The 12,653-nt window shown below is 30.3% G+C and overlaps 1 protein-coding gene across 1 annotated transcript; it reads left to right on the forward strand.

Annotated features, from left to right (window-relative positions):
• Positions 1-7,652: 7,652 nt before the first annotated feature.
• LOC146526857 (uncharacterized) lies at positions 7,653-11,704 on the forward strand. Its single transcript, XM_085206253.1, has 4 exons — positions 7,653-7,813; positions 8,151-8,209; positions 11,033-11,344; positions 11,436-11,704. Exons 1-3 carry the CDS (start codon positions 7,796-7,798, stop codon positions 11,313-11,315), a joined length of 360 nt encoding a protein of 119 aa, XP_085062379.1. The 5' UTR covers positions 7,653-7,795; the 3' UTR covers positions 11,316-11,344; positions 11,436-11,704.
• The last annotated feature ends 949 nt before the right edge of the window (positions 11,705-12,653 follow it).

The raw sequence follows: 12,653 nt of genomic DNA on the forward strand, positions 1-12,653 counted from the left end.
AATATCCGCTTGTAACGCATGGAAAAATTACTTTGCTATATTATTGTGAAACCTTCAAACGAATAATAATTTAATTAAATAATAATTTAATTATCTTTGTACATCTTTCGTCATTTAATAATTAAGGAGTTGTATAATTTGTTATGAATGTTATATCTACTGTTATATAAAATATTAAATGAAATTTATATTATTTTAATCTACCTAATTTTTTAATAATCAATTTCTACATATGTGCAGTATTTATTTGTTACCTATGTTTCGAAGATCAGTAGCTACGAGAATATTATTACTATTAAGTTTTTCGCTTAAAAAACAGCTTCACACTTTCACTACTTTCGAGGGTAAGCAGAGGGAAACTAGTGTTAAATTATTATTTCCATCATCAAATGAGAAAATTCATCGAATTTTCGAGACATTCCAGACCGCGCGTCATACCAGACCTACCAGAGAGAGGAAATGCAAACAAATTAAAAAATATAATCATTCCCGCGATAGAAGATCAAAGCCACAACCGTCGCGTTTACTTTCAAACCCCGCTACTGTGCCACTATGGCAGGCGGGGATAATCTAGAGATAAATTACTCTGGTTTTGCCTGTTAACACACTTCATGCCTGATTGCGAAGACATCATGAATACGAATATGCCATTAAGATGTCATGACACTCGAGTAGAGTTCGCTATATAAACTTATTAACTCTGCGACAACGGGGTCAAGGCCAAGCTATATAACTTTTTAAAGAAATTTTACAGTCATCGAAGTTAATGTGCACAATTATCAGTACACATAATATGTTGGCCTTACGAAATGTAATGTGCCATTGGTTTTACTTCATCTCAGTGGAAAAGGAAGCGCAATCTACCAGAGGCGTAGTGAGGGAGGGCGATAAGGGGGGGGGGGGGGTATCACGCCCCGGGCGCTACTCCCAAAGGGGCGCTGAATGGTTTTCCCTGTATTTGTATTGTAAGTTCTCACTTCATGCCATATTTTATAACTGTACGTCTGCAGGAAATACGTACCCTATAGATTTTGATTTTGCGATCAATTTCATAAAAATTGCTTGTGTTGACCTATAAGCGTAATTTTTCTGTACATCAAGGCACCATATACGTCAATATTCGATAATAATTTTATCTTGACACCTCGTCGTGATCTCGAGATAAATGGTCTTACGCCCGAAATTAATAATGTATCTCCGATCTCCAGTTAACGTCAATCTTGGAATGTTCGACATATCTATCCAATCTCTAACCTGCATGCCAATAACCATTCTGGATAATGTCAACTTATTATCAAAGGTGGATTGCAGGGCCCTCCCTGCGGTAACGATAGTTTCGTTTTACGTATCTTTTTTAAATTAACAAAATCCTAATATATATGCTAAATTAAATTTAAAATTAATTATTATTACTTATAAAAGTCCTATAAAAACTATTTTTAATAAAATAATAAATCTTTAAGTCCCAAAATATTAAAAAAGAATAAAAATTAATAATATTAAAACACTTTTTAAAACTTAATGCAATATGCTTAGGTGCGTACAATGGAACTTGAACATGTCATTTTGACACCATATGTTTTTATAATATAATAATTAATTGTTAGTTTTAAGATACTTTATTAGTAACCCATTTTCATGTATAAATTATTAAACATAACTTGAAACGCCATAAAATTACAACTAAACTGAACTAAAGATAATTATTTTAATTTAATTAATGGAGTCCGGCATAGTAAGGTAAGTATCGTATGTATTCATATTTTTGTTTATTAAGTTTAAATATACATGCGAAAAATTATATAAAGGCGTTAGCCTCTATAGAATTTTTGAATTCATTATAATATTAATATCGTTTTGCTTGGCTATTTCAATTTCATATTGTTTATTGCTACATTGGATAACAAAGAATAAAATTTGAGATTAAGTGCAAGACTATTATTTTTACTTATATTGATGAATGCTTTATTGAACAATGAACTAATAAATACTTTATTTTTTTCATTAAAAACAAAACAGTGATTGCAAGAAATTCACTAAATATTTTGTAGCTTATAAGAAATGTATGGAGAATAAAGCTGATAAAATTACTAAACATGGAGCAAGCTAGAATTAAGAAATAAGAAATATTTATATAAAGAGACAAATAAAAAAATAGGTTACATTTTTTTAATAATAAAAAAATTACAATACACATTGTTTTCCTTATTCACACACCCAAAAACAAGTAAAACTATGATTAACTAACAATCTTCTCACTTAAGTAATTAATAAATATAAAATATTTGAATAATTATTCATCTTATAAAACAATTATTTACGTCCTTTCTGTGATATCTTATATTGCAGCGCTGTCCTCATTATCTATCATGTCATGAAGGTATTTCCATTCCTGGTACTTCCAACAAATTAAGATCTCTGCAAATGGAGTGCCATAATATGAAATTATCTTGCAAATGTTCTAAAAATATAAAATTTCTATATTAGGTATATAATAAAAAATAATATAATAAAAAATATAATAAAAAAATTAATAAGTTTAATACTATTTACACATCATACTAATAAATTATAATAAGATTTTTTTTTATATGGTCCGTCCCCTTTTTTCCATACCATAGGTAATATTAGGTTAATATAATACATTTCTATTATGTTCATGATTTAATATATGCTTGCTTGCAGCTTTGCTTTAGTACTTGTATTAAGAACTTGTGTTAATAAATATGGTCTATATGGTACTTTACTTCCATTGATTACCATAATGTCTTTCATCACATTTTGCTGCCTATAATAAAATATAAAATATTATTTTACAAATATATAAGATAGTAATTTGGAAAATCAGCAACTGAAATTAATAAGCCCAGAGCTCAAATTAAGAAATGATATGGTAATTTGTAACTGAGTTAAACTGAGACTTATACAAAAAAAAGTTTCCATAATTTGCCTGCTTTTGTAAAGAAAACTTTATATAACTTAATAATACTCACATGGCGATTAAACACATAGGTATTCGAGTGCAATCAATTGCAGCAATAACTCCAGGAAAGGCACCAACTTGATAGAAGTTTTTAGCACTCTCTTGATATATTTTTATATGCTCACTGCATACATTTGTAATTGCTGACACTGACTACATAACACTATCATTACTATCACTCGAAGAAATGTCACTCCACATATTTATTTACTTTAAAAATCAAATATAATATAAATGTAATTTTGCAATCCGGGGATATGATAAAGTAAACCCCAAAATATGTCGGATCGCAATTAGCTGTCATTTTTGCTATCCAACGTAATGTCAAAATGGACAGATCGTTTATTGGCACGCACAAGCTGTAATTTTCATACAAAGTTCCCTCTTAATCTCCAGTTAGTCCTTCCAACGATAGATTGAAGTTAAAGATTGAAAATGAAGTATTTCGATAGGTTATTGGCAAGCTAAACTCAAAAAGTAGATTGATATTTTAATCTATGGTAGCAATTTATGGATTAGGATCGATTATTAACATTGGGCGTTAATATACAGACAGATGGGAAACAAAGCGATCCCTTAAGGCTTCCGTTTTTACCTATTAAGATACGGAACCCTAAAAAATAAAAAAATATATTGAACGATATGGCTGGTCTAAGATGACTAGATTATGATATGCTTTTCGCCTTTTCACATATGCGTAATGTGCCCGGGAAAAGACAAGCTTCGAAGGTAGCTCGACTTTCCCGGGCACATTACGACGTGACCAATTCAATGATAGGCTGAAGACATACATATACCAAATTGATTATAATTATCAATTCTTATCTATTTAAGAATAGATAAGAATTTACTATTATAAAAGTTTGTCTAAATATATACCATAAGCCGTATATTACGGTATGATTAGAATACGAGAGTTACAGTTTATGTAAGAACCGTCAACACAGTTCTGTATGTAACAAGTTGTTTAGAAACAACCGATGATTTCGTTTTGCTCTTGTATAATACAATCTTAATATGTGATTATAGTGAATTGTATAAAAACACGAGTTAAAATAGCTGCCGTCTCGTTACTCGTCGCGTTATCGAAGCCCTTCGATTCTACGTCTACATGTATATAAAACGGTATAGGTGTAAGTCGGACTCGCCCACCGTACCTCCGTACCAATTTGTAGGTCAACGGGAAGTACAACTTATAAATGTTGACAAACTTAAGTTTGCGGGCATTTGTATGAAATTATCTATAAATAAGAATGTGTAATGATTTTTAACCGACTTCCGTAAGAAAAGGAGGTTATCAATTCGACTGTTTTTTTTCTATGAAATATCTACATTTTTTTACTTTTTAGATTTTTTCCTTTTATTACCTTTTAAACTGTGTTTCAAGGGGCCAAAGAACCAAGAGACACTTTGAATTATTATTTTTTTAATGGTGTTCAAAGACGAGACGACATTAAAGTGATCCTATAAAGCTTCCGTCCTTGATGATGCAAGTCGTGGCCCAGGAGCGTGCGACTGTAAAAGCGAGAGATAGTGGGTTCGATTTCCACTCGAGTAAATGAAATATTTAATACTTTCATTTCTTCAAACTGGTACCGATTTCTCGGAAAGTGGGTAACGAAAGTCTGTGGAATCTGTTCCCTCTGCCTATCCTGCTATGTGCGAGATACAGCGTGAAGGTGAAACAGAAAATTAGTGATAATCGTATCACGCGCGATTATTAAACAGAATAGGAACTCGTTTTACGTAACAAACCTCGCCCCTACGCCCCTACTGTACACTAATTGTTTAATGCAGTCATTATTACGTATCCAATCAAATTGATAAATTGCTTTACATACGACGGTCGAGGATGGTGTTTTTATAGTGAAATGAATTATTGAAGTATGTTTTTTTATCTTCTTGCAGTTCTCGCATCGCGAGTTAGGCATAGAATGTAATGTCCAGACACTATATTTTTCCCAATTTATCGATATTTTGAAATCTTGCGTGTTGTGATACGCGACGGTTGTGGGTTCAATCCCCACTCGAGGAAATAAAATATTTACATAAATTTATATTTCCATTTCTTACACTTTCTTCGCGGGATACAAAGTGAAGCCGAAACAAAAATTACATGTTATATATTTTACATCATGAGACTACGGAAGTGACAACTTCTTCAAATATTATAATCATTATTTGGGGTGGCGATTGAACCTGCAACAACCTCGTGTATAGCCAGACTTTTCATAGTTCAAATTCTAATATTATATTAGGTACCTGCATTTAAGACGAGATGTTACATTTTTAAAATATATTCTTTAAGTAATTGTATAGTAATTTAAGCTCCAACTCAAAATCTAAAAAAGTTAGAAGATAATAATCAGTATTTATATTGTAATTTTTTTTGATCGCAATTTGATTTAACTTCTCAAAATAAGGATATTTTTAATGCCCAAATTTCTTAAATTTTATATATAAAACTATTTTATTACTTAGTTCCACACATACAACGCACAGTTGCAACTATGTCACATAGAAAGTCGAAATTTTTGCTTGCAGGTAGACTAGGGAGTGTGGGGGAGCACTGAGGGAGGAACGAAAAAAAGAGGAATTTTTCATTTTATGTCTTAAAGTTTACGCAAACTTTGCTAGGCGCGACGACTAGTAAATAAATACATAATTTACAAAAAGAAAGATTGACAATACAATAGTGAAAAGCATGTAATTGTTGATAAACATAGTAAAAGTGAATGTACACGCTGTCCTTACAACTATTCAATTTAATAGTAACTTATGAAATTGCTTAATAAATATTTGTTTAGTTATTTTTAACCAAATAAACGAAACATTTCCGCTGTATCACAATCACGTGTGTTTGTGTATGTGTGTATGTGTGTGTGGGTGCGTGTGTATGTGTGTCATGTGCATGCGTGTAACAAAAAAAAATACTTTTATTTTTTAAATACATTAAACGCACAAAAATTATAATAAAAACAATTATATTTGATATTTGATATTAAAGATTTTGAAAATAATTGGCTTCATATATGTTTTTACCGTAACTTTGCGGAATATCCTGACGCCATTCGATCGCGTAAATGTTACTGGGTTCCATTTTAAAGGGCAGTAAAACAAGTGAAATTATAATTATGATTTAATGCTAAATGTCATATAGTGATGAAAGTGATGTATAATAGAGGCAGTCATGGTGCAGGGCACAAGCTTACGACGACGCGACGGTTATAGGTTCAATTATTATTCGGAGGAACAAAATATTTAATATTTTCTCTATATTTAATATTCTATTCTCGCTCTGGTAATGAAGCAAAGCGAGAAGGTTGTTGAGTTCAGAAACTCAACACGTAATGCCTCGAGAATTCGACGGAAAATGGGAAACGGAAATGTCTTAATGGGGACAGAGTGTCTTATCACTTTCCTACACTACCCAAGGAAACTGTACGACAAATTTCAGTGCGTTGTCTGTCTTTCACTTAGTAACGGAAGAGTTTTGTATAGAGTTATTTAAGCAATTGATATTACAAAACCACGTGGTAATTACGTGTGATCTTAAAATTTTGCAAATTTTATAAAACTTCTATTATTTCAGTTAATAAGTAATAGTCTTTATTTTAAGAGATTCTATTAAAAAAAATATCAAAAGACGTTTGTTATTTGAAAATAAAAGCACATCGCTTAAAGAAGCTACTTTCGATATTAATATGATTGATTTAGAATAAAATTCAAGACTAAAAATTAATTATTTCACTATCGTAGTAGTATCGCTTTACAAAATTTGTATCTGAATTATACCTTAAAAATATATTAAAACTACTTTTTTATACAGTAGTATAAAGAATTATTAAAATATAAACATCGCATCAGGCAGTGTTTTAAAAAGAACGTAAAGTAAGAATAATTAAAAAAGAATATAGTAAATAAGATAAAATAAAAACAAATATACAATGAAAATAATATCTTTATTGCGCATAGCATAAATAAAATGGATATATCTTAAATTACAATCATTAGTTCGAAATCGCAAAGCTTTTAAATCACATATTCTACAAAATAAGTACTTATAAATGAAATTTGTTTTTGTTTAGTAAATTTTCTTAAAGTACCTTTTATCATATAGTTCAAGCCTATCATTAATCATTGTACAACATATGTTTATATAAAAAAATATTATATAAAATAATAATGACATTTAATGAAAGTACATAAAATTAAAAGGTTAGGTGTTAAATATGTTGTAAATGATTCTTCACATAGATAAATTTACTCACCAGCTGTTATATAATGCCAATTTTAAATGAAATATCCCTAAAACTTTCATCTCGTTTATTTTTGATTAATAGAGCACTAAGCTCATCCGTGCGTTATTGTTAAAATAAATTAAATAACTCGACGAAAAAAATCAATAACGACAGGAAATTATAACTTAAAATAAATATATTTATTATTACATTGCTCCTCACATTGTTTTTATACAGATTATATATAACACATAGCCATTTGCCTACACTTTGATGATAGTATTACACATAAACCAATACTGCACTTTTAGAGTCACTCGTCATTTTACCCCACCTGACTATTCCCCACCAATTTGAAAATGCGCCTTTCTACATTAAATCGTTCAATGTGTATCACCTTTCTATAATGGTCGGTTAAAACGGGCTGGTAAGGAACCTGGGGGAAGGATTATGCAATTGTTGGACACAACACTGGCGTATATAAGCTTGAGGCAGGTTCTGAGTAAGTAGAAAGCCAGCAGGTCTCAGCAGGCAAAGCAAAACTCGGAATCAGTCCAGCAAAATAAGCAAGATGTACGCGAAACTCGCCGTAAGTAAAGTAGTAGATCGAAGTTTTTTTTTTTTTTCTTTTTTTTAAGAATCGATATTCATATTGAAGCCATTTGTGGCGCAGGTTCACAAAGTGTGACTGTAAAATCGGCTAATTGTGGGTTCGATCCCCATTTGAATTTATATTTTCATTTCTTTGTTCTGGTGTAGAGGCGAATCACGGTGTTGAGTTCCGCAATGTCTCTAGAATACGGTGGAAAGTGGAGAACGGAGTGTCATAATACTAAGTTCCCTCTGTCTACCCTGCTATGTGCGGGATACAGCGTGAAGCTGATTTATTCTGTTTTTATGATGTTCATGTGTTAAAATGATTACAGCTTCTCGCCCTTTTGGTTGTTGCCGTTGTAGCAGTTCCTACTCCTGGAGGTGGAGGACAGTAAGTACTCAATACTTTTTTAAATCATAATATTTGTACTCAATAAAAACCAATTCATAACACCATATTTGGTTCAAGTTCACAATTTAGGCCAACAAAAAGAACTACTGTTTCGTGATACTACGCTCGTTCTTTTCTTTTTATTATAGAGACGCGTACGTTTTAGTAGTTCTTTTGCTAACCACTCATTCAATATACCTTCTTTATTTTATTTTGATACGCTCGTATAGTTAATAATTTAATATGTATATATATTACGCGACTTTTTGCTATTTTTTGGTAATCGTATTTGTTTTTTTATTATTTAAAACATAAAATTACCTTTTTTACTTAACTGTTCACGCGCATGGTGTTCCTCTTACGTGACTGAACACTAAAAATAAAAGAAAGTGCGTGAAATGCGAAGGACGTTGCTTTGAAATGGAAAATTTTTACTAAATAAAAGCAAAACACGTAATACAAAGACGTTCGCTGCTTTAATAAGTTTCTAATTATATATAAACTGGGGTTTATTTTTTTAAAATGTTTTTTTCTTTTGAGTTATAAAAATTATTCGAGCATTAAACTTAATGTATATTTTAAAACGCCAGTCTGTGTTTTTACCGAAATTACTGAATAATTGCTGTGCACCGCATCCACTTAGCTTTCTTTTAAAACATTTAGTTGATAAATTGGTAGTAATGACTGGACCTGCTTGCTTTGAATAAACTCTTCTATTTAAAAATAAAAAAATATCTTGTTGATTTTAAAAAATATATATACAATTTTACTATCTTTGCCACAAAGAGAAAATAGGAAATTTGAATGCAAAGGCAATTTATTTTATTATTTTATATATATATATATTATAATTTTATCTTGTATATTTATTTTTGATATATGATATCAAGTAAACTGAGGAAGAAACGCGACAGGTTGTGGGTTCGATTCCCACTCGAGGAAATGAAATATTTATATATTTTCATTTCTTCACTCTGGTGTCGAGTATCAACACGGAATGCTTCCAAAGGATGGTGGAAAATGAGAAACGGTGTCTAAATACTTAGTTCCTTCTGGAAACAAAAAAGACTGGTTGAGTCATCACTAAAGTACCACCAGACATATATATATAGAACCTACCTACATACATATATATATATATATATATATATGTTTTTTCTGTGGAACTATAACTAGATTTATAACTGGGATTGCGTCACCACCATACGGTTACATAGTCTAGAACGTTACATGGCTACATTCTTAAGCTGTTTGTCGGTGAAATAGTCCGGTCATCTCTCGGCTTAGATTTATCATTTACTGAGTTCGCCTTTTTTAAAATACTAAGTCGAAGATAATGCTTTAAAATTCAATTAATAGTAAACATATTGTTAATTTCAATATTTTATTAATATTTATTAGTGTTTCAAGTTATTCTGATATCCTAATTTTATTATTGTTACTACTTTCTAATATTACAGACTCATGATCCGTACATTTTCTTATCATATACATTTCTTTTCATTATTTATTTATAATTACATATTACTTAAAATTTGAATTATGTTATTATATAGATACATTAGCTATATTTACAATACGTCTTTAAGAGAGTCCAGTATTTTTTTCAATTGTTCTTAAAATTTAGTTATATTGCCAACGAAACTTGAGAAATGTCTTAAACATAGACAAAATATATGATCCGTTATGAGAATATATCACATTCGATCTTAAGATATATCGCATAAGTAGGTATCTCTAGACACGTCTTAATTGCGCCACAGCGGCTTAAGTGTCCATTTCAAATTTCAAGTTTTTTAAAGACGAGACGAGAACGTAACATTTAGAATTATTTCAGATACTTTAATCTGATATACGGGCACTTCTAGTGAAAGGCTTCGCTTTCAATGGAATTATTTATTAATGCTTAGCCCCTTCCCGTTGTTAAGTAACCACATAAATGTTGGTTGATTTAAATATTAATTTTGATTTATACATTTTGAATGTATGTTTGTACGTCCTTGTAGCTCTCATCTCCACAATGTAAATAGGCTTTATTTTAAATAAGTATTCGATCTTAATAATAATGAAAGTACTATTAGTTTATTTTGGACTTATTTAAGTGACTGATGAGAAAATAAACTATATTAGTATATTAGTGAGAGGTACCCAGATAATTACTAGAAATGTATAAGCATTGGTAGATATATAAAAAAGAAAAAATCGACAAAGATATATGATCGATCACACGCTTTCGAATAGTATGTTACTGTAAAAGGAAACGATTCAAATATTTGAAAATAGTTAAGTTTTAATTAGGTGCTTAGGAACGTTTCCTTGTTTTTTATGAAAGTCATCATTAGCTGCAACCAATTGAAGAAAGAGTATAAAAATTATATTAATAAATACCTATATCTATATTAGTTATGAAAATAATATTTTTTCTAGGTCATCCCCGTTTCCAAGTTGATAACGTAAATGTATTTAATTTTTTAATTTTGAGATATAATATTTATGAAATATATAACTTACATACTATATTACATAACGTGAGAATTATCAGTTTTAGTGTTTGTAACATAATGTAGAGCGTGTGTTGTTCATTTACATACATATATCTGTGCTCTGTGCTAATCCTCTTAAATAGCTACAGCTTTTTTAACAGTTGTTACAGTTAATAAAATCTTTAATATAAGTAGGTTTGTTTTGGTTACATAAGAAAAAAATAAACAAATATTGCGTATTAGTAATTCTCCCGCGGCTTCGCCCGCTAGAACTAAGTGATTATTTATTAAAAAAAAGGTAAAATAACAATAAACTAACAATTAAAACAACTTGTTTCAGCAAACATGTGACCATCCACGTTCCGTACAAGGTGCATACAATCCACCACCACCATGTGTCTAAAGTTCCTTACCCGGTACATGTGCCGGTAATCAAGGAAGTGCCTGTGTACAAGGAAGTGCCTGTAATCAAGCACGTGCCTGTGCCTGTAGTGCAGCACATTCCTGTACCTGTAATTAAGAAGGTGGAGGTGGAAAAGCAGGTGTTCGTACCTGTGCATCACGAGGAGGAACATCATCATCATGGTTGGGAAAGCGAGTCGCTGTCGCACGGCTGGCACTGATTTACAACACTACTCTAAAATAATCTTAGGTAAATTACATGTCTAATTAGTATAATAAATTGCAAAAACATTTATTTAGTTAATGAGTAAAATTTAATTATATTAAATTTCTATTTTCAGGTACAAATTAAGTAGTAAATACGTTTATAATACATATATTGGAAGCTGTTAGTATATTTTTTTAATTTTTTGTGGCAATCGTTCATTTGTTTTTGTGAAATACCCTTCGTAGTATGAGCTAGTCATTAACTTTATCCATCTTTACTGTCTGTGTCGAAAAAAATTAAAATTGAAATTGATTATCTGTATTATATAATTATTTTAAAAAGTTACCATGACATACATATATGTATAAGCCAAAGAAAAATAAATGCGAATGTTTTACATGATTTTTTTCTTTTTATTTATATTTATACCTATTTGTGATACCATAAGTTATATTTTGTTATGTTTTTTCAGCATCATTACTACTCCTTTGATTTGAATAATATTTTAAATACTTAAAGTTTCTAAATTAAACAGTAAAAACACCAAAGCATAATGGCGCAGTAGCACATTATATGAATGTAAATGCGATGGTTGTGAGTTCGATTTGTACATGGGAGAGTACATTATTTTCATTTCCTCGCTCTGTTACTAAAACATTTCAATGTTAGATTTCCGACTCAGCTATGCTAAAAACGGGATAGAAAGTGAAATTCAAAGAAATTAATTTCCTACTATACTACTTATTTATATTATTATTATTATTTTATATTATTAATTTGAAAGTTTAGGAGGTTAGATGTTTGTTCCAACGTCACGCAAACACTACTGAACGAATATAGATGAAATTTTATAGTAATATAGCTTTTCACCTCCAAAAAGTTAATAAATCTTTTATAGGTCTGAGTATACGTGTATATAATAAAATTCTGCAGTATTTTCTAGGTTTGCCACTACCAAAATTTAAAATATCAGTAAAAAAAATTCTAACAAGTAAAGCTTATTACACTGTTCAAGAATATTTAGAGGATAAGCATGTATGGAATTAATATCTATTGAATGTAATGCAGGATAGCTGCCAGCAAATGTAATAGATTGTACCATTGATTTTGAAAAGAGCAACTGTTGAATTTGTTGCCGGCTCTTCTCAGCAGAACTGCCTTCCGAACCGGTGGTAGCTTTTTGTTCATATGTTCATTCGACGATTCAAAAGTGCTTATTATAAGTTTATTTGAATAAAGAATATTTTGAATTTGAATTTGAATTTAAGCATCAGAATAGCACATAGGCTACAAATTATTTAAAAATTAAATTAAATCAGCTTCATGCACACAGCAGGGTACCTAGTGCAGA

The sequence above is a fragment of the Heliconius melpomene genome, chromosome 21 (genome assembly GCF_056956725.1).
Source record: "Heliconius melpomene rosina isolate 202511_hmr_F chromosome 21, ASM5695672v1, whole genome shotgun sequence".
In the NCBI taxonomy this organism is placed as follows: domain Eukaryota; kingdom Metazoa; phylum Arthropoda; class Insecta; order Lepidoptera; family Nymphalidae; genus Heliconius; species Heliconius melpomene.